The 23730-nt window shown below is 32.3% G+C and overlaps 1 protein-coding gene across 7 annotated transcripts in view; it reads left to right on the plus strand.

Annotated features, from left to right (window-relative positions):
* The window catches only part of LOC145247464 (intersectin-1-like), a 334749-nt gene that overhangs the window by 92754 nt on the left and 218265 nt on the right, over window positions 1–23730 (plus strand). For all 7 annotated transcript variants that reach the window (XM_080109259.1, XM_080109257.1, XM_080109253.1 and 4 more), the window contains 7 exons: window positions 723–786; window positions 4392–4588; window positions 7463–7561; window positions 10390–10540; window positions 14055–14166; window positions 18652–18801; window positions 22167–22307. In XM_080109259.1, coding sequence (XP_079965385.1) covers window positions 723–786; window positions 4392–4588; window positions 7463–7561; window positions 10390–10540; window positions 14055–14166; window positions 18652–18801; window positions 22167–22307 — 914 coding nt within the window. The remainder of the gene's footprint in view (window positions 1–722; window positions 787–4391; window positions 4589–7462; window positions 7562–10389; window positions 10541–14054; window positions 14167–18651; window positions 18802–22166; window positions 22308–23730) is intronic.

The raw sequence follows: 23730 nt of genomic DNA on the forward strand, positions 1-23730 counted from the left end.
GACCATCAAGGAAAGGCAGTGCTGCTTTGTTGGACACCCATTGCATGAAAAAGAAGACATTGAACAGCACATCTTGGAGAACAAAACTAACGGAAAGAGAGCCAGGCAGGGAAAGGCAAAGGATAGGGATATTAGACTGGATGTGCAGGGCAATGGGTGTCAATAGTACTATTGGACTCCGAGAACAAGCAATGGACTGAAGCCTATGGAGAACACTAGCTATGATTTCATCTACGGCATGAACATGCCATGACATAGGAAGATTTTCAATCCTCCTATAAACTTTTGTCATTCAACAGTCAAGACGAAACATATATTCCAAAAATTACGTAAATTGATCAAATAGTTTTACGAGTAACAAGAATAGCAGCTGTCTTGCTTGCCATTTTGAAAACAATTTAAAACAAACAAATGGTGATAACTCAATAATTCAAACTTGTAAGATTTTTTGTAATGCCTACAAATTTCCATTAATCACTTAAAAATAATTTTATTTATAAAATTAAAACTACTTAATCAATTTATATGGTTTTTGGAATATGATATTTTCATTTTGTCACGACTACATACATCATACATATTTTCTTTATATTTGTTTTTAATATAGGGAAATTCCGGATAAGAACCAAATTGTACTGTTCTATTGTCATTATAAAATTGTAATTCTATAACTTATTTCTAATCTGGTTTATATAAATTTTTTTTTTTTTTTTTTTTTTAAGGAGTTGATGCCCGCCCATTACTTCTCAATTCTGGTTTACCCCAACCAGTCCTTGCGCAAGTTTGGTAAGTTAAATCTCACTTATTAATATTGGAAAAAAAAAACAAAAAACTATTTCATTTGTTGTAACCAAGATCATAAGCTAGAGAAGAGTTGAAACTGGACTTTTACGTTTGGCATCCTCGTAACTCTTGCTTTCCTTATTTTGTCCTTTAGTCCTCACACTCTGTGAGTGATATTTCTGAAAAAGGGTGAAAAATTGCTGTTTTCTGGGTCAAAATCTATTCATCTTCCACTTAATGTTGGCTAGTTTTTTTTTTACCTTGGAGCAGTCATTTTTTTTTTCTTGCATCAAGTGGCTTCATACCTTGTCTGTGGCTATTTAAAAAAATGAAATGTAAATCATCCATATTATTTGGATTCTTCAAACTACAGTTCTCATCTTGAGCGTTATTCGCACAATGTTTCAGCCAATATAATTTCCAACGTTTTTAAGTGTCTCTTGTCAAATTCAAGAATCTATAGAGAATTTAAAATGGAGACCTTTACTTAATCTGTAAAGATAGCATCCTCTTGTGACTGTCAGCCATGACTACGTAGAAATCCTAAGTAATTCGCAATTGTATTTTGAATATCATCCACTGAGGATTGAACCTTCAACCTCCAGACAAGTGTAACTTAAACTGAATTTTAACAAGTATTCAGTTACAAGTTATACTCTTCTAGAGGTTGAAGGTTCAATCCTCAGTATGGACGACATTAAAAATACAACTGTAAATTATTCAGGACTTCTTCTCGGGCATGGCTGACAGAACAAGACTATGCTATCCCCATCAATTAAATAAAGGGTTTCGTTAGGGAGTAGATAGGCTGTTTATCGCCCGGCTTTCATACTCCTTTGCCCATTAGCCAGGCGCAGAGCTGCTATCACAGGGACTTGACAGAAACACCCAGTGGTCGACCTTGTTTCCTGACTAGGGCAATGAACGCCATTTTCCCCGCTCCCGCCACATCTCATCCCCTGAAACTGGGCACTGTAGGGGTGCTTGAGTGCCATATGTGCCATTGCAATTGGATTTGGTTGACTTTTGTCTGATGGGTTGAGGGTACCAGATTGACAGTTCCTGGCTGCTGTTTCTGACTGATAGTACAGGAGCCCTAACTCTTTGGTAGCGCTTAGAACGGCTGCCCCATCAACTGTTGTATAATATCGGGATGATTGTAGTGCCATGTTGTGCATGGAAAGGGACCCTGCATTCATTTCCCATGGGCTTTCCTGAGGCCACAATCCTATAGATGATGAATAAGCTGATGGTCTACTTGTATTGTATGTCTGGTATTCTGCAGAACCACTTGTCCAGCAGCTTTCACCCTAATTGATACTTTTAAATCTGCTCATCTCTCTTCATGATGTCCCTGCAACTTATGTCCCCGATAGAAAGATATTTCAAAGTGGCATTGTGCCTTGTTTGTGGTGAAAATTGAATAAAAAAATTTAAAAACAAATGAAATTGCAAATTTTCCTCAAATATTGTCACACTACAGTTGGTACTGCTTTGTTGACAATATACCGTATCATTTATTATATAAATCATTTACAGAAGATAATCTTCCTAACACTGTATCACTCCATTGCTCATTCTGAGATTTACATATTCTATCTATAGTTTAATGAAATATTATTTTCATGAGATAATTCTAACGTTTTTGTTCTTGGTATTTGATTCGTGTATCACGAAAAAGGCAGACATTTTGGAAATCATAAATTTATGTTTAAATCTTATCCTACAATTAAATATTTATATAGTGACCCATTCCATACCTTGATTCTTGCCCAGAATTCTCTTTGTATTAAAAAACAAAAATCTATATGATGTATATATACCTGTGATGATGTAACCTCCAACCTTTTTCATGTGTATTTTGCTGAACTCTGGAATCTGCATGGAATACAATTGTAAAATGCTTAGGACTTCTACTCTGTTATGGCCGACTGAGTGAGCGCATGCTGCCTGTAGATTAAATAGAAGGCTCCTTGGAAATTCTATGAAGATTTTTGAGACCAACAAAACCTGAAGGTCAGAGGTTGCAACAACCAAAACATTATGAAAATAACATTTAAGATGAGAATATTAGTCCCACAAATCCAAATAATAAGAAGTTCACTTCTTGTATGTTATGAAATTTTTGTGTCGTAAAAATATTTTTGGTGCATGGAACTACAATATGGCTGCCAACAGGGGACTGTGAGGAGTTGAAAAACTACAATGAAGACAAGCAATCAATTTTATCCAAAATTTGAGCAAAATGAAGCAAAGTTATTTTTTACATTTCTTTGTCATAAATGCATAGTTTTCACAAGGTACTAATTGTTCATATTTCGCATCAATGTTTTTAAACTTGTGAAATATTTGTATAGACATTTCTTAGAAATGCATTATGTTTCACTTAGTTTGACACTTCGCCGATTTTTATTCTATTCACTCCAAACAAGACATATTGCTACTTGGACGTAAGGGGCTACTATTTGAGATAGTGTCTAATGGGGCTGTGGGGAGTTGAGCAGCAGTATATCTGTTCACAGTACATTTAAACCTCAGCAGCTTAGTACAGTCAGGGAAACAAGAAGCAGGGAGAAAATTCCAAAGTCTATTAGTCTGAAGGAAGAAACTATTAAAGTAGAAAGCTTTCGGCATCTGGTGACCTCAACAGAGGAGGGGTAGGATTTTGCTGTTTGTCAGGTTAGTTAGGAGTATGTACATCGAGGAGGGGGGCACAAGTGCTTTCAGTACATCAGATCCCATTCCATTAAAATGGGCAAGGGATGCAACATTCCGGTGAAGGAATAGAGGTTGGAGCTTGGCTGTTAGTACGGAACCTACTAGACTTGACTTTTTTTTTTTTTTTTTTTGACCCTATCTAAGAGTGCGAGACTAGTGGTAGATGCACCAGTTAAGATGTGATTTGATTGGACTGTAAAAGTTTATATCCATTTCATATTAGTTCCACTGCATTGTAACCAATTGTGTGTCATTAAATATGTGCAGTATGCGTTGCACGTGTCGAACAACATAAATTAATGAAAAATAGATACAGAGGTAATTTATTTACAACCGTGGACTTCATTTAAAACGAGTAAAAAAAACAATTATACATTTCTTTATGCAGACAATACGTTTTGGTGGAAAATGTATAAGACCGTGTGTGTGCGTGCGTGTTGTTGATCTCTGTGATCATGTGTGGACTGAGAATAACATTTTTTTGTTTAATGCGATTACAGAGGTAAGTTAGTGATTGTGGAGTTCGTTTGTTCATGATTTTTGCAAAGTTTAGTTTAGCTTACCTCTGTAAGGCTGTTTGATACACAGAGATCATTTTATTACAGAGTCAGTTTGCATGTGTAACCAAACTGAGTGGCGTCCGTCCCTGTCTGTGCCACGGGAAAAAGAAAAATGTAGAAGAGGAAATTGATATTGCCACCTATCTGCTGAAATATGCAACTGCTGGAAATAAGGGCGATAACCAAATATGTCTCGAACTGAAAGTGTTGTGCATTGTGTCTGTGTGTTCACTATGCGAGAAACTACAGACTAATGTGTCTCCATAAATACATCTGCAAGGGTTCTATGCGATTATTTTTTATCTTGAAGAAAACGTTTGTTTGTTACAGGAATTTGTCAGATGTTGATAGTGATGGAAAGCTTTCCTGTGATGAATTTTGTATTGCTTTGCATCTTATTGAAGTAGCCCGCACCGGACAACCATTGCCAGGCAAACTCCCACCAAGTTTACACCCTGGCAATATTGGCAGAGGCAGTCGGTCAAGCAGTCTTTCAGGACCGAGTGGATCTCAGCCTGGCACTCCTGGTATGTATCATCTTTTTATTCTTTGTCTTTCTGCTTCATTGTAATCATTGATTTAAATAAATACTATGTTCAAGCATCTAATCACAACATTTATCATGATAATGATAGAAATAATAGGTGCTTGTTGAGAATTTCCCCTATATTAAAAAACTTCAAAGCTTTTTATGATATATGTACCCGTGACGGAAAGAAAATATTGCACATCAAAAAGCATGTAAATTGGTTAAGTAGTTTAATTTTTATAAGAAAATCCAATTTTCTGGCTAAATGAACAACGATGATATCTCTACACCATTTTGAAAACAGGCTGAAGGAATAAGGGAGAGAACTCCAAATAATACAAGAGATTTTAGAAGGCCATTCCTAACATGAGGGGGGGGACACTGATAAAACTAATTCGCTTAAAAATGAATTTCTTTTCTGAAAATCAAGCTAATTGATCAATTTACGTGACTTTTCTTTCCGTTACAAGTATGTACATCATGCAAATTTTTCTTTTAATTTTGTTTTTTAATATATAGGGAATTCTGGACAAGCACCTAATAAAATTGTGTAGAGTGCGCATATAGTACATAGGATGAGGTATGATTGTTAGGGAAATTAAAGTCGTACGAGTCAGGTTTATTATGTGTGTAGAATAGAAGACAAACGTCTTATTCTAACATTTAAAACAACTTTGTTGGTCGTCTTCATTAACATGTAAAAAAAAAAAGTGAGAATGTGAGATAAGGGTGTTATAATAGATGAATGTGTCTATGAGTATGGATGAAGACGAGTCAACATCGTTTTTAATAAATATCCTGTTAGTAGGGAAGAGGAAATAATTTATATATAATGGATGAATGTAATTTGATTAATTTCTTCTTCTTTGCAATGTTTCTCTCATTCTTTTCTATAAATTAGTGCTGTGGCATGTGGACAGGAACAAAAGATTAGAAAATCTAGTGTAAAAGAAATGTCCCGTTCGTAGGGAACAGAGAAAAGGTCACGTGTGAAGGAAAGATGAATGTCTTGTTTGCAAGGTAAGGAAGTGTTCATATACAAGAATATGAAGGTTATGGCAATAATAGCCTAACATGATAGAGATGAAAAAAAAAGAACAAACCAAAATTATATGTTCGTCAATATTCATCTCTCCATATGAGAATATGTTTACATACACAAATGCGGAAGTCAAGTTGTGTCTATGTAAACGTGTGTATTACATTATTTAGTCCACATGTCGGCAGTCTTGTTGAATTCTACAGTCTTCTTGTCATAGTTGAACACGGGGGCCAAAAAGACCCAAGAAGGTTTTGGTTGCATTCTAAAAGAAAAATTTGAGAGTTTGGATGAGCAACATGATGAGTTGTTGACAGAATGGGTAAGAAAGAGGAAGTAAACAATGGGTGATCCCTTTTATAATCTTATGTCATGTCCTCAGCTCGCCTGCGAGATTGCCTCTGATTGAGCAAACCAGAAAGAAAGTTAAATGCTCTCACTAATCGACACCAAGCTTAGAAATTAAGCACACATTTAAAATTGTAATGGTGGGTTGTTATAGCCATGTTGATTTTGCTGTTATTGTCGTGTGCATGTATATGAAAGGGGGAGGGGACATCAGGTGTAGTTTTGACAAATTTTGGACAGCATGAGTATTTTAAAGGATGTAGTATCTCAGCAACTAACAACTCCTGCCACAGTTTCTTCCATACTTTAGCAATTCTGAGTGTGAAAAAATATTTCCAAAAATCTTTTTTTTTGCTTTGTAAACATGTTAAATTGAAAATCCCAATGTGGACTAGGACATGCAGATATTTATATGACCTATGTAGTTTGTTTAAGCAAAAACTTATAATTTCAAACTTTAAAGATGTAAAAAGAAAATTGCTTCATTATAAAACTGAAATCACCACAAACTGTAGACATAAAATAAACTTTACTTTGAGATAACTAATTAAAAACAACTAAAACATTTAAATTTAAAATAAAGTGAATCAATAATTTTAATAAATTAAAACATGATTGAAAACAAACTAGAGAAAAAAACTAAATGCTTCTTAATACTATAAATAGTAAATATATTTGTGTGTAAAATAAAGAAAAAAATGATAGTTAAGGGAATTGTGTGATAACAGTGCAACTGTGTTTATTCTGCTATAGCCGTCTATTGTTAGTTGGACTCTCTTAGAAGTATAGAATGCTGAAACGGTTTCATAGAAAGATAGAAAAGTTTATTGGTTTAAGAAAATGAATTCATAGTGAGATTGTAATAAAATCAAAGACTCCAATTTGTCGGAAATTGGAGTGGACACTGATTGATTATAAAACTATCCTAGAATGTACATCCATACATTTAACCTGAATTAAACATGAAAACTTTAGTATAGCTTTTTTACCAAGAATATATTTGTTATACTAATAATATATTGGTTTTCATGTTGTATTCAGTATAGCTTTTTTACCAAGAATATATTTGTTATACTAATAATATATTGGTTTTCATGTTGTATTTAGTATAGCTTTTTTACCAAGAATATATTTGTTATACTAATAATATATTGGTTTTCATGTTGTATTTAGTATAGCTTTTTTACCAAGAATATATTTGTTATACTAATAATATATTGGTTTTCATGTTGTATTTAGTATAGCTGTTTTACCAAGAATATATTTGTAATACTAATAATATATTGGTTTTTATGTTGTATTTAAGATATACTTGAAGAAAATCAAAGGATACATCAATTGAAATGAGAATATAGCAACCAAGATGATAATAAATAGTATATGTCGAATAATGCAAAAAAAAAAAAATGATAAAAAGATTTCATGGATTGGATTTGACTCCTGTTCAGTTAAATATACCTGTACTATTTTCTTTCATTTTTACAGGTCCCCAGAAAGATGTATTTAGTGATTTACTTGGTCCCATGGGAATGGCTCAGTCACCCCCACCTTCAGCAAATGGAGATGGGAAATTTGACGAATTAGGTAAAGTTGCAATCTTACATTTTTCCCCCTTTTTCATTTTTTTTTTTGTCTTTTATCATGACTATTGGTCTACATGGAGTTACATATCATAATTTTAATAATAATCTCAAAATAATTAATTTTGCACTTCAAGAATGTTAGAATTATCAAGATATTACGGTTGTGAATTGTTGTGACACCATTCTGGAGGTTAAAGGTTCAATCTTCAAGAGGGCGATACTTAGAATATGATTGCAAATTACAAGATTTCTACCTAGTCATGTCTGACAGAACAAAAACTACCTCTGTGGATTAAATAAAGGGTTCCATTTGAAAATCTGTACAGATTGCTCAGCTCAACGGAAAGATTTCTGAATTTGATGAAATACACCTGAAGAAGATTGGCGATTACATTGATCGAAAGGTGAGAATAACATTCTGGATGAGGATTTTGAAGAATCCAAATGCTATAAATTACAAAGAGATTATTATAAAACAATATTTTCTTAGATATCTGGCGTTAGAGATTAAATTTTTTTTTTTTTTTTTTTTTTTTTTTTTGAAAAAAAAAAAAAAGAACCAAGCATTATGTTTTTGCCAATAATTGATGTTTTTCAGAAAAAAAAAAAAAAAAAAAAAAAAAAAATGAAGCGAAATAAAATGTGTTCATCATAACATAGTGGAAAGAAAAAAATATAGGTTAGTCAGAATCAAGTATTTATATATTAGACAGATAACTATTTTGGGTCTGACTTAAAAAATTCAGTAAGCTAACTTTATATTTTAGAGTGTTATATACGAAGTACCTTCAACAAGTTTCCAAATTTTTTTCATATGGACACTTCTATTGATAGTATGCATATGAAACTCTAGTTTCCTTCGAAGTAATCTCCTCCAGCTGCAATGCACTGTTCCAACAACTTCTGGAAGGGCCTATGGAAGTACTCTTATGTGAGTGTATCAATGACCCTCGTCACAGCCTCTTTCATCTCTTCAATTGTCTCATAATGACAGCCTCCAAGGTTTTCCTTAAGCTTAGGGAATAACGAAAAGTCATAAGGAACAAGGTCTGGACTTATAGGGAGGGTAAGGAACTGCTGATGCCCATCTTTGCCAAACAGTTTGTGTCAAGGATGAAGTTGGGATAAACTTTGTGCAAATCTTCAGCATCTTCAGTTCCTCGTGAATAATTGTGTGTACAGTTCTCACACTGACATCAAACTGTGCACTTATTGTCTCTATAGACACATGATGGTCCTTTTTCATGAAATTCTATATTTGGCCAATCAGCTCTGGTGTTCTGACTTCCTTACTCCTGCCTCACTAATGCCTCACTTCATCCCTTACAGACTCCCTGCTTTCCTTGAATCTCTTATGCCATTTAAGAACTGATGCTCGATTCATGCAAGATGATCCAAAAGCAGTCTGAAGCATTCCGTACGTTTCTGTGGCATTTTTTTCCAAATTTAAAACAGAATTTTATTGCAAAGTGTCCTCACGTCCAGATTGCATTTTTGAAATTCACCAGCTGTGGTAATCAGGCTTTTAGTAGGGTGTATTCCAGTTGCTGCTGTAGCTGTTCATTTGAACCTGATATCATAAAAAGTGTTCAGTCATATCATAAGATGTATAGCAATAACATACTGAATTTCCAAGAGTTTATAATTTGAAATGCCTGTACAAAAAAGTCTGGAAACTTATTGAAGGCACCTCATATATCTATAAAAATTATTGTTGAAACATTATTTCAGTGCATTTTATTTTCAAGCATACATTCTTAACAGGTTACTCATTCCAATTGATTTTTTTAAATTTTATTTTGTTTTTGCTGTGGATGGGGCATCCTACTCGATACTAGACATTCACCCGCTATTTCAGGCAGTCCAACTCAGATCTTTTAAAGATTTTAACTGTTGTTTTAACTGCAATTGTTTATATTTCTCTTTCGCTTGGCTCATTGGATATATTTGCCAGTTTTTAAAAATTCTTTTGAGTCCAGTTTTTCTATGATTGTAATGATGGAAATCTTCCTAAGATTCCAGTTTCTTCTCATGTTGTACATAAGACCTTGCTATTCGGCTGTTTTCTCTTGCTCGGCTATGTTTAAGCTAGTATATTAGGGACACTGAGTTTAGCTAGGGTTGATATTTTCTCTCATTTGTCCTATATCACTGTTAGGTTTAGCAGCTCCATTTTTTATGTATGTAGGAATTGCATACTGGATATTGGATAGTGTATGGCTTATTTCCACCAGTTTTTTCTATATGTATTCCATTATATCAGTACAAGTGTTCGGCTAATTAGTTGCCAGTGTTACTTATATTAATTCTCTATGCACACACTGGAATCCAATCACTGAAAGGGAAGAATATTATTTTTATTTTTTTTATTGTTTAATTTTCAAGATAATTATGGTAGAGGATTTTAATTTCAAACCCTGAAACAAGATAAGGATGGCTAATATAATGTCCTGTTGTATTTTTACAAGTTTGCCAAAGCAAAAAATAGAATAAATAAATGGATCAAGTGAATAAAAATAAAGTTCCTATTTACAATACCTCCCCACGGGACAGACTTAGACACCAGAGCCTTTTTTTTTTTTTTTACGTGGAGAAAAGGAACAAAAATAAAAATTTTCTCGACTGAGAGAGAACGAGAAATGTAAGTGCAGCATCTGAAGAACAGATACTACACTTTGATCTTTAGAAATTAAGATAGAATTAAAAATTAAGTACAAACCAAGTTTTACAATGTTTAATAAAGAATTTGGAAAGTAAAAACGTATCCCCGAACTTAGAGCATTTAAAATGTTATGTTTGTGACGTTAAAGTTTGCTTCTTTTTTTGCAGTAACATTTGAAGATAGAAGAAAAGAAAATTTTGAAAAAGGACAAGCAGAATTGGAACGGCGTCGTGCAATATTGAAAGAACAGTTAAAACGCGAGGAAGAATTACGTATCGAGAAAGAAAGAAAAGAACATGAAAAGAGAGAGCAGCAAAGGTTCGATTTGTTTTTTGTTTTTTTTCCTTTGTGTTCTACCAAAATATGGTTCTTGTCCAGAATTCTCCCTATATTAAAAAACAAAAATAAAGAAAAATTTATATAATGTACGTGTCAGTGATAAAACGAAAATATCACATTCCAAAAATCCAGTAAATAGATCAAGTAGCTTTATTTTATAAAGAAAATCATTTTTAAGTGATTTGATTAATGATTAGACATTACAATATTAATCTAGTAAATATGAATTATCATTGAATTATCTCCCTTGTCTTTTGAGATTTGGTTTTCCCAAAATGAAGGGCGAGAGACGGTCACTTTTCAGATACTCATAAAATTTGATTTTTCTTATTTAAAAATAGAATTACTTCATCAATTTATGTAATTTTTGGAATGCAATATTTTTGTTTCATCTCTAGTATATACTTCATACTCGTTTTTTCTTTATCTTTATTTTTTTTACTATAGGGGAAATTTTGGACAAGAATAAAAAACGAAGTCTTATATATATTTCTGTGGAAATATACATTATTTGCTTTTAATATATACTAATCCTTATTTAAGAAGCTCAATGTAATTACAGAGCAATATAGTGAATGTATGACAAAAAATAGATTCACTAATTGATTTAATAATTAAGTGATTGATTTTGTGCTATGAAACAGATACTGTCAAGTATTGTAAATGTCAACTGAATTAAAGGAATAAATTATAAGATGGTCAACATCATGAACTTTGGAATATAGACTTTTGTCATCCATTCTCTCTCTCTCTCTCTCTCTCTATATATATATATATATATATATATATATATATATATATATATACTAGCTGTCCCATTGATTTGGTCTAGTTATAGTATAGGACCATTGTAATACCCCACCTATTTCAAACAAATTGATTGAAGACATCATGGCTGCCAGTGATTAAAATATTAAATTTAAGTTACTATTTTATCTGATTATTTTTTTTTATTTAATTAGTAATAACTATTACTCGTTAATGTTATCTTATAAATAATTCTGAACATTTCAATGTGTAATTATCGAAGTTCAGTAGAGGTGTGAGCAAGCATTATTTTTAAGACTGTATAAAGGCGACAGTTATTATAAAATATGTTGCCTATTTATATCGACACTCAAGTGAAATATGTCGGTTTAAAATAGCAAAAAAAAACCTGATTAATGCACTTGCTCATCACTTTATGAAAAAATTTAAGAGTATACCAAAAATTATGGAAAAAAAAGTGAGTAGAAATTTAATACACATGTGTTACGATCACTTGCTGGGGTGAGTAAATTGGTTTTTGTTGGATATTTGAGCCGTGTGTGCTGAGAAATCGTTTTTGACAAAAGTGTGCACATGTAAGAACTATAAAATAATTATTAAATGTACCCAAATCTCATTCAAAATAAAATTATGAACCTGACATCTTGTAAATACCTAGGCCGCATGTACTGAGATATCGTTTTATCAAAAGCTTGCACCTGTAAGAACAATAATTATCAAATTTATCAAAATAATGATGATGAATAAAAATTATGAATTTGCCATTTTTTTAATACCTAGGCCCCATCTACCAAGAGATTATTTTAACAAAAGTTTGCACTGTTCTTCCAGTAACAGTAATAATTATCAAATGTACCAAAAGGTCATTTGAATAAAAATTATAACCCTGGCAGGCACCTGTGTGAAGAAGCAACAAACTTAAAATTCTCAGAAAGAAAAATGAAGTATTATGCTTGAAAGGTTAGTTTTTGCATAAGATTACACAGGTGTAATCAAAGTCAGGTCAATTCAGTGAAATGAGAATGGCTGAATAAAACGGTTTTGGTGTTTGCTAACAATGACAATACCATCTCAAAATGGACATTTTAAGCAGTTACAAATGCTTATATAATAACTTGGTTAATGATTTTGGTCAAGAAGAATCAACTCATCGAATCCCGTATGTGCATCTTCCCTCCTAACATCCAACTATTCATAATCGTCATTGAGTATAAAGATATATCAGTATCATCATTCTTTTAAACACAGCAGAAATATAATATTTGTACAAGCCATAGGGACGTCTCTGGAATGGGTGTTATATCCTGGCACTCTAATCAGCCCAGATAAATAAATGACATAAACGCTAGACACGTCCCCTTTAGATCAAGGGGTTTATATGTTGTTGTCTATGTCTTGACGTGTTTTCTGTTGAGCTCTTGGCATTATTAACTGTCATTAATCCCCTCTTGTCTGTAGTTCATCAGAGCATTCACCATTAAAATACTTGTAGAACAGGCAGAGGGATGCAACGTTTCATCGATGGGACAGAGGCTGAAGCTTAGATGTCAGTTCAGAGCCTATCAGATTGGCGACTCTCTTTTGAACCTTGTCTAGGAGCGAGAGACTAGCAGCAGATGCACCAGCCCAAATATGACAACAATACTCCATACATGGGCGAATGGTGGCCTTATAGAGGTAGAGGATACTTTTAGGTGTCAGTAGTTTTCAAGAACGGTAGAGAGAGCCTACATTTTTCGCTGTGGCCCTGCCAATGTTTTCAATATAATTGTTCCAACTCATGTTTCCTGTGAACGTTAGGCCAAGCAGTTTGAAAGATGTACTCTCAGACAGGGAGTCACTGGCCATTGCTATTGGTGGCAGAGAAGGTTTCTTGTAATTATTGAAGGAAACCAGTTTAGTCTTGGCAGCATTGAATGTGACCATCCATTTATGTCCCCATTCCACTACAGATTGGAGGTCATCCTTTAGTGTTTTTGCCATTTCTTTAGATATGTGTTCATTATATTCCGATATTCTTGATTTTTAAATGTTATGTAATAAATACACAAGAACGCTTTTATAAAAAAATACATGTTTTGGAAGATGTAACCTCCGTCCGTCTTGTTAAACTCTGGAAATCTTTCTGTCAACCTTGAGAACCCTGCATGGAATTTCAAACAGAACTCTTTATTGACTTTGTTGGGGGTAGTATGCTCTTGTTCTGTCAACCATGACTGGGTACAAGTTCTAAATAATTTGTAATTGTTTTCTTGGGTGTCACCTGCACTCAAGATGGAACCTTCAACCTCTGCAAGTACTTGTTGCACAGTGGATGAAGTACTTGGTAAAATTAAGTTTTATGTTGCACTCTTCTGGTGGTTGAAGGTTCAATCCTCAGTGTGGGTGACACTCAAGAATACAATTACAAATAACTTAAGACATCTACCCGGTCATGGTTGACAGAACTAGAGCATTCTACTTTATGGATTAAATAAAAAGATTCTGTTCAAAATTCAGTGCAGGTTTCCAAGTTTGACAGAAAGATTACCGAGTTTAACAAAATACATCTGAAGAAGGTCAGAGGTTGTATTTACTAAAATGCTGTGAAAATAAATCTCGAAGGTGAGAAGAGTAGTCTGAAGAATCCAAATAATATGAATAATCAATTCTCATCTTAAAAATACAATTCTTCATTTAAAAATTTGTGAAAAAAAAATTTCTTTTGTTGTTTTTTGATATCCAGGCTTGAAATTGAACGCAAGCGGCAGATGGAATTAGAACGTCAGTTGGAAAAACAACGGGAATTGGAAAGAGAACGAGAAGAACAAAGGAGAAAAATGATGGAACAACGAGAGGTAAAAATGATTTTTTTCTCTAATTACGTTTAGTTTTAAGTAACTCCAAAAAGTGAAAACATAAACAACCTGTGACCCAAAGTGGGTCATCTGCGTTGACAGTAACTGTACATGTACAGTAGAACCCCGGGATATGGTAGCCCCTGGGATACATTTTTTTCAGGTTACAATGCGGAATGCAATGGTTATCCCCCCCCCTCCGATTACAGTATTTTCCCCGCCATGTGGTGTTATTTATGTTATTTGATTATATACATGTGTATTATATATGGTACTGTATTTTGTTACTAATTTTTAATGCCGTAACCCGGAATTCTACTCTGTGTGTGTATATATATATATATATATATACACACATACATACATACATACATACATACATATATATTATACACAGAGTATGTCGATGACTACAAATATATTTTAAGCCTTCCTTTTGGGTAGAGCACTGTCGTAAATAATCTCACCCGCTACTTAATTGGCTGAAAAATGCGAAGCTCGTTGTTTGTTTGTTTACAAAACAGGCGGTTTGAGCACTGTAAAAGTGGTGGCGGATGTCTATTTAAATAGACATTGCGACGAGTTATTTACGGGCGTCGCTTCTATGGTCGAGTGGGAGAACTGCCGACTGTCAACACGACGGTTCTAGGTTCAATCCTTGGCTTGGGAGAGATGCTAGTCTAGCGGCACTGATGAGTTGTGATGCAACGAAACAGGACTGTATGTCGATGACTACTAATATATATATATATATCATTTGATTATTCAAAGTTTTTTTAAGAGTAGTCAAGATGTTCCAGCATTCCTTTTTTTGTCTTCATCATTAATTCAGATACATCGTTAGAATTGATTAAAATGAGTTACCCTTTGATTCCAGGTGGAACCCAAATGGTCTTGATGCTACCAATTTATCGTTAATTTGGTGTCGACCCTCCCGTAAAGCCCCCACTTTGTGCTGATGAGGAGACTTTATTTAAATAGACTTCATAGCCTAGTGGGGGATGCTCTTTTCTCTTCCCTGCAACCTCTTTCCCACAGAAGAGACACTGTGAGCCTGTCTCTGCTTTGTCGTTATTTTCATGGCAAGTGCTTGTCTGAGCTCCAATCTATGGTCCCCTCCCTGGCCTGACTTTCATGAAAAATACTCGTCTAGTTGAAACCGCTATCAATAATTTCCCACACTCTTTATTTGTGTCTAAACCTAAACGTAGATTCCTTGAATAAAGCTTCTTTCTTAGAACTGAACGCCTGTGGAACTCTGTTCCGTTTCCCTGCTTTCCAGCTGACTACAATATGATAGTCTTCAAGTCCAATGTAAACAAGTTCTTGATGAGCCGTCCCTTAAGTAATCCAATTTACCAAATTTCCACTACTAACAGTTACTACAATATTGCCCCATTGACTATGGTACACTCAGTAACCCTTATCCTCGAGTGACCTCCAGACCTTTATAAATGGTGACTCCTTTGTAAAAAAAAAAAAAAAAAATCATCTCTGAAATGATTGTACACAATTTCTGTTCATTGTCTTAATTTTGTTAAACATATCTAAAAGGATCTTATATTTATCAATTTCATTTACTTCCCATTTTACGTACACACACACACACACCACACACTAGCTAAACTTTCTATACCCAAAGGGTCTAGTATACTATTAAATGTATTGATGTCACCTTGCTTGTTTGCTTGTCATGTACAAATTTCACACTTGTATGTGAATGTGTTAGATGATGGTAGCAAGTTCAAATAATTTAAATAAAAGGCAAATGATAAGAGAACTGATGTCAATGAAAAATAAAAAAAAATAAGTAGGAGGGAGGGGTCCTAGTATGACATCACAATGTATTCTGATTTTGTGAAATATATAATATGAACAAAATAGTTTCAAAAATATTAATGTTACATCAAAAAATCAGATTTCATGTGTTGATATAGATAATAAACTAGCTACCCGACAGTGCCTAGCATTCTTAAGGGTTCTTCTGTTTCCTCTCCCCGTACATATCTGCCTCCCCTCGCTGTACTCTTATTCTCTCTTATCCTTATCCGTCTCCTATTCTCCCCACATGTCTCTGTCTCCTATTTTACCCCCCCCCTCCCACCTCTGTTTCTCCCCACACCTGTCTCTTCTATTACCTCCTCTATTCATCCCTTTCCTATCTTCCCTTGTATCGTAATTCTTCCATCCTTACATTAAATTATACTTTTTAAAATAAAATTTTTTTTTTTTTTAAGGTTGTTGTGTATTTTCCAATATTGGATTCTTGATTTTAATAAAAAAAAATTTGCTTATAGTAAATCTTAAAAAAAAACAAAAAAACACTGTTAGTCACGTATAAGCAAAAAAGATATAAATACAATTTTGATGACAATGTCACAATTTTATTGATATAGAGATGATAAATTTGAAAGATATTAAAATAATAATACTACTATCAAAAATTATAATACTGCTATCAAAAAACTGCAATAATTTTTCTCTTTCAGAAAAAGCAAGAGTTCTGTTCCAATGAATATAGATATAAAATGAAAATCAGTTTTTTTTGTTTTTTTTTTCATGCAGATGGTCATTTTTTTTTTTTTTTTGTCATGCAGATGGTCATATTTTTTTTTTTTTTTTAAACAACTCCTCTTGTTGCAATATTGGAATGCTTGCATCTGTTATAATGAGCAGACTACTTTCAATGCCTCGCCCTCTCTTTGTACTTCTGCTCAGTGGCTCTCTTTCCTTGGCTTGTTGCCCAAAATGTTTTGGGGTTTCTATTTCAGCTGTTGTGGAAGGAGGTCATGTTTGAAAGCATCTTCATCCTAGTGGTGTTCATCTTCTCACAAACTTGCAGCAAATATCAGATTTTCAACAGAATTCCTTTACAAATATCATTCATTATGTGTTTTTCTCACCTCTATGTGACTTACACATTATTTATTATTTACTATAAGGATTAGAGTTACAGGGGACAAATCAAGTTTATTTATTGAAATTTAATATTTGTTGAAATTGAATATTTATTGAAATAAAAAAAAAATAATATAAAATAACTTTTAATGATTTTATTTAAAAAAAATAATTTATAATTAAATCGGAATGATTTTGTTTTATCATAAAAAAAATCTATTTTAATCTTCTGTAAATTGTTGAACAAAAAAATGAACATGACATTATTTTTAATTAAAATCATGTAACGGATTTCAATCAAAATTGGAATAAGGATTCTCGACATAAGATTTAGTAGCATTATATATTGATTTTAATCTTAAAGGACGTAAGTGATACAGAATTCTTCTGTTTGGAGAATTACTTTTACCTGTCCCGGGGCAGGTATTCTTGTAATTTATATTAATTATTACTAGGGCTAGGACAACAGCATATTCTTTTTATTGTTTTGACTCGAGTGTATATCCGTTAATATCTTATATGCTTTTATATAGTGGTGTGGTTCTCGGTTGGTTAACTATGTCTAACTGTGTCGGATATATACTGGAGAGTGAAAACAATGAAAAGAATATTGTCCTATTTATTACATTAGTAAACTCATTTCATTGCTTTTAAAATTTTTTTGGTATTTATGCATCTATGTTACCGTGCTGAAATAATTTTATTATTTAGAAAGCCATTCTTAACATTTGGAGAGGTGTTTTGTAACTCTGTACTTTCATCTAACAATTTAATAAACAAAAATATTGTGAAAGTTCAACTTTACTTTAAAATACTATTTTTTTTTAAAATTGCACGGTAACGTAGATGCATAAGCATAGATTTTTTTTTTATTATCAAATTAAAAAAATCTTTTTCTTTCCATTTCATTGGTATTAGCGTGAGAGGCTAGCCTCCTCATTGGAGAGAGAAAGGTACATGTCTAGTGTTGTTGACAGTTGTCATAAGTCTGCACTGATTTGGGTTGCATTGTTAGTGCAAATTATAAATAGGGAATTGGAGCAAAACCAACAAAATGAAGAGAAAATCTTTTATATGTTGTTTTAAGTCTCAGAATAAAGAAAGAAAAATGATTTTAATCACTTAAAAAAAATTTGTATAACATTCGGTTTTCTAAATTTTCAAATTAAACTGGCGGGATGATGTTTTCAAAGATGTGACCAGTTTTCTCTTCTTTTATTTATAAGTCCTCACTTATCAAGGTCAAAAGCCATTTGTGGATAATGTTAATAAGAGGGACGTCAAAAGATGGAAAACAATTGAAATAGTTGACGCAGTGACCAAAGTTTGGTTACTCATAAAATTGTGACATATCATAAGAAATAAGATGTTAGGATCATTTCTGTTAAATGAGTAATAAATTATTACGTTTGTTTACTTTGGTAAGTTAGTTCTGTAATTGGTTTTGGTGATTAGATTACCTGACACCAGCACGATTGTTGAGTACGCTGTAATTTGTAAGGTGGATCACTTATAATTGCATTCCCTTATATCATCACAATTTCTTGCTACTTGTTAAGCCAAATTATTTTTATTTCTGCTACGTAGGCTGCTCGACGAGAATTGGAACGTCAGCGACAAATGGAATGGGAGCGGCAACGTAAAGAACACCTTCTGTCTGAGAAAAATCGTGAATATGAACAGTTAGAGACGCTGAAATCACAGAGTACCAACTTGAAGTGTGAACTTGAGGCTTTGGTAAGTTCTTTTTTATTTTCTATTCTATACTGTTTGAATTTTGGGTACTTGTGCAGAATAAGAACCGTGATATCAGAATTTTCCGGGCAGTTCATGTAAAAGCCGGAGGATGTTGAAATGTTGAGCCAATGAAATCGCAGCAGCTAATGTCATTTAAGAAAATGTTAATTTCCTATTATTTGGGGTGTGTGTGTGTGTGTGTGTGTGTGTGTGAGGACAACTCTCAACCTGTATGTTCAATGAATTGTTGATCTACAGACTTGAAATTTTATATATACGGTTTTCAGACATGGGGAAAACGTTTTAATCTGGTTTCATCCAAAAAAAGAAAGGGCTGGTAAGGGGTCAAAATTCAAAACTTGGTACGTGGAAGGGAGGGGTTATCAGATTTTTATCTGTTTGTCAACTGTTTCACGAATACACATGCAGGAAACGTGCAAATGACAGATTTCTTATGTTAAAGATAAGTTTGAAAACACTTTTTAAAGCTCATGGCAAGCTGGCCTAATCGTTACTGTAGTTGACTTGACTGTCTTTAGGTTTTATTTCTACCTCAGTTTGAGTATATTTTTTTTACTTACAGGAATTGAATTGTTTTAAAAAAATATAATACTTACATGCACATGTTTCAGTTTCTTTCGTTTTTTTTTTTTACTTCATTTTTTTTTACTTCATTTTTTTTTTTACCTCATTCTCATTTTTTTACCTCATTCTCATTTTTTTTACCTCATTCTCATTTTTTTACCTCATTTTTTTTACCTCATTTTTTTTACCTCATTTTTTTTCAACTCCTTTTTTTCAACTCCTTTTTTTTTCAACTCCTTTTTTTTTCAACTCCTTTTTTTTCAACTCCTTTTTTTTTCAACTCCTTTTTTTTTCAACTCCTTTTTTTTTTCAACTCCTTTTTTTTTTCAACTCCTTTTTTTTTTCAACTCCTTTTTTTTTCAACTCCTTTTTTTTTCAACTCCTTTTTTTTCCAACTCCTTTTTTTTCCAACTCCTTTTTTTTTCAACTCCTTTTTTTTTCAACTCCTTTTTTTTCAACTCCTTTTTTTTCAACTCCTTTTTTTTTCAACTCCTTTTTTTTCAACTCCTTTTTTTTCAACTCCTTTTTTTTCAACTCCTTTTTTTTTCAACTCCTTTTTTTTTCAACTCCTTTTTTTTCAACTCCTTTTTTTTTTCAACTCCTTTTTTTTTCAACTCCTTTTTTTTTCAACTCCTTTTTTTTTTCAACTCCTTTTTTTTTTCAACTCCTTTTTTTTTCAACTCATTTTTTTTCAACTCATTTTTTTTTCAACTCATTTCTTTTTTCAACTCATTCTTTTTTCAACTCATTCTTTTTTCAACTCATTCTTTTTTCAACTCATTCTTTTTTCAACTCATTCTTTTTTCAACTCATTCTTTTTTCAACTCATTCTTTTTTCAACTCATTCTTTTTTCAACTCACTCTTTTTTTTCAAAGCTAACTTATTTTTTAAAACTCATTTATTTTTTAAAACTCATTTATTTTTTAAAACTCATTTTTTAAAACTCATTTTTTAAAACTCATTTTTTAAAACTCATTTTTTAAAACTCATTTTTTAAAACTCATTTTTTAAAACTCATTTTTTAAAACTCATTTTTTAAAACTCATTTTTTAAAACTCATTTTTTAAAACTCATTTTTTAAAACTCATTTTTTAAAGCTCATTTATTTTTAGCTCATTTATTTTTCAAAACTCATTTTTAGAAAAATTATTTTTAAAAACATTTATTTTTTTAAAAAACATTTTTTTTTTTAAATTTTTTTTAAAAAACATTTATTTTTTTAAAAAAACATTTTTTTTAAAAAACATTTTTTTTAAAAAACATTTATTTTTTTAAAAAAACATTTTTTTTAAAAAACATTTATTTTTTTAAAAAACTCATTTATTTTTTTAAAAACTCATTTTTAACCCATTTTTTACCTCATTTTCTTACCACCGCATTTTCCCCCTTCATTTTTATTGCTTCATTTTTATTGCTTCATTTTTATTACCTCATTTTTATTACCTAATTCTTTTTACCTCATTCTTTTTACCTCATTCTTTTTACCTAATTCTTTTTACCTCATTCTTTTTAACCTTATTTTTTAACCTTATTTTTTACCACCACCACATTTCCCTCCTGCCTCATTTTTTCCCCTCTGCCTCATTTTTTCCCCTCCTGCCTCATTTTTTCCCCTCCTGCCTCATTTTTTTCCCCTCCTGCCTCATTTTTTTCCCCTCCTGCCTCATTTTTTTCCCCTCCTGCCTCATTTTTTTCCCCTCCTGCCTCATTTTTTTCCCCTCCTGCCTCATTTTTTTCCCCTCCTGCCTCATTTTTTTCCCCTCCTGCCTCATTTTTTTCCCCTCCTGCCTCATTTTTTTCCCCTCCTGCCTCATTTTTTTCCCCTCCTGCCTCATTTTTTTCCCCTCCTGCCTCATTTTTTTCCCCTCCTGCCTCATTTTTTCCCCCTCCTGCCTCATTTTTTCCCCCTCCTGCCTCATTTTTTCCCCCTCCTGCCTCATTTTTTCCCCCTCCTGCCTCATTTTTTCCCCCTCCTGCCTCATTTTTTCCCCCTCCTGCCTTATTTTTTTCCCTCCTGCCTTATTTTTTTCCCTCCTGCCTCATTTTTTCCCCCCCTGCCTCATTTTTTTCCCCTCCTGCCTCATTTTTTCCCCCCTGCTTCATCCCCCCCTGTCTCATCCCCCCCCCCCGCCTCATTTTTTCCCCCTCGTTTTTATTCCCCCCGCCTCATTTTTTTTTTACCACCTTTGTCTTTGTACCGCTTCATTTTTTTTTTACTTCATTTTTTTTAAAGTATTTTAACATTACATTTAATACTAGGCAACACCGGTTACATCTGCTAGTACATGTATGAAACAAATATTGTTTATCAGTTTATTTAAAAAATATGTATTCATGAAACTTATCTTACAAAGAGTTTTTTTTCTTGATTTGAATTTTTATTTTCTTAAAGTTTTGTAAAAAAAAACTTTCAAATAATTATTTCATTGTAGTTTCTTTGCAAAAACCAAAAAGAATATTGTTTTTATTTTTGTCAATTAATTTTTCATTTAATTTATTACAAAGATTTTTAATAACAGAAATAATATATTTTACATTATAAAAATATTGGCCAACATTTGCACGAAAAAAATTAAAAAAATTACGAACCTTTCATTCTGCACCTTATCTCGCCATTTTACATAGATTGCCTGAAAAATTCTAACGTTTGTACGGCCCTTATTCTGCACAAATATTGAATTTTGTATTTTGCTAATTTTGAATTTTGCTAATCTTGTAGATTGATTTATTTCATTTTATTTATTATTTTTAAATTTATTTTTATTTTCTTTACTTATAGGAAGGAAAAAAGATTGAATTAGCACAAAAAATTACCCAAGTACGAAATGGCGTTGCGGATTTCACCACAAGCATTGAAAGAATGCGACAGTCTCGGGATTTAAAATTAGCAGATATTGAGAGATTTCAGTTACAATTACAAGTGAGTATTTCATATCTTTGTATGACTTGCATAGTCTTATTTATTTATTTTTTTTTTCCTGTTTTCCAGCAGGTTAGACATAAGGCAAATGTGGGTTTAATGAAAGTGTTTCTGTGGAATGAACTTGGTGCACCCAAGTTTTTAGTCCATGTTGTTAACGGTTTACTAGTGATGAGACGATTCCAGTATTTTCCCGATTCTGATACAATTACCGATTCCAATTCTTTTAAAATATTTCAATATTTAAGTATAATTTTTTGGGGGTGGGGTGGGGGTTAGATTACCATAAATACCCGTGTAATGCTAGTTTTATTAGATGCGTGTATTTTTTTTTTTTTTTTTTTTTTTTTTTTGAAGCATAAAAATACACTTGTGGGTAGAAGGGAACTATAGAGTTTAATTTTACTGATAATTAAAAATACATAATTATTATTTTATCATTAGTAATGAAAAATTAAGTTTTAAACAAAGACGAAAAAAGAAAGACAATTGAAAGAATTGTTTTTGCATTGGAAAATTAACACAAATTTTTTCTGGTTCCAGTATCCAAAAAGCTTCTACCCCCCCCCTACTCAATTCCCAATTCGATTAATCATTCCAAAACTATCGTTTACCCACCATTACACCCCCCCTTTTTTTCTTTTCTTTTTTTTAAGTTCTGTCCATGTATCTATATGCAAGGCTTTGTCCATTACTATTTTTATCTCTAAGCATGCAGATTCAACGAATACATATTTTAAATGCATCCAATCATATATATATATATATATAAAGTAAAGTTATATTTTCCTCTATTCTGTTGCCTGGAATAACTTTCTTTAAAGGGTAGATAAAAAATTTTGTTTGGTCAGACTTGTAAACAAAATATTGATCTGTGTCAGTAAAAAGAAATGAGAACTTTACTCTCAGTTGCATCTACTATGCCTGCCACCCATAATACCAGGAAGAAATTTAAGAAAATAATATTTTTTCCATATACAGTATTTTATTGGTTATTATTATCCCTTGTCTCTGATCTACATTTGACTCACTCTCTTTATCGGAATAGCTTTTTTAAAAAAAATTGTTTGGTCAGACTTATATGCAAAATATTGGTCTGCACAAGTGAAAGATATAGCTGAAAATCTCACAATGAGTTGGATACAATACACAAAGGGAAACTATTAAGAACTTTGTCAAATTAAAAAGAAAATTATATCTATATTTAAAAGATCAATAAGGACCCCCCCCCCTCTAAAAAAAAATAAATTAAAAAAAAAAAAATAAAATCTACTTTTTGGAATTTTAGTAACAGAATTGGTAATTGTTTCAGAATCCAAGATTTAGAACAGATTCAGTAATTGTATCAGACTCGGAAAAATATTGGCATCTTCCATCATTAAGAAACATCAAATTTGTGACTCTTTATCTTTAACAGGTCACA

The sequence above is a fragment of the Euprymna scolopes genome, chromosome 25, assembly GCF_053919585.1.
Source record: "Euprymna scolopes isolate OS-2025 chromosome 25, ASM5391958v1, whole genome shotgun sequence".
NCBI classification, from domain to species: domain Eukaryota; kingdom Metazoa; phylum Mollusca; class Cephalopoda; order Sepiida; family Sepiolidae; genus Euprymna; species Euprymna scolopes.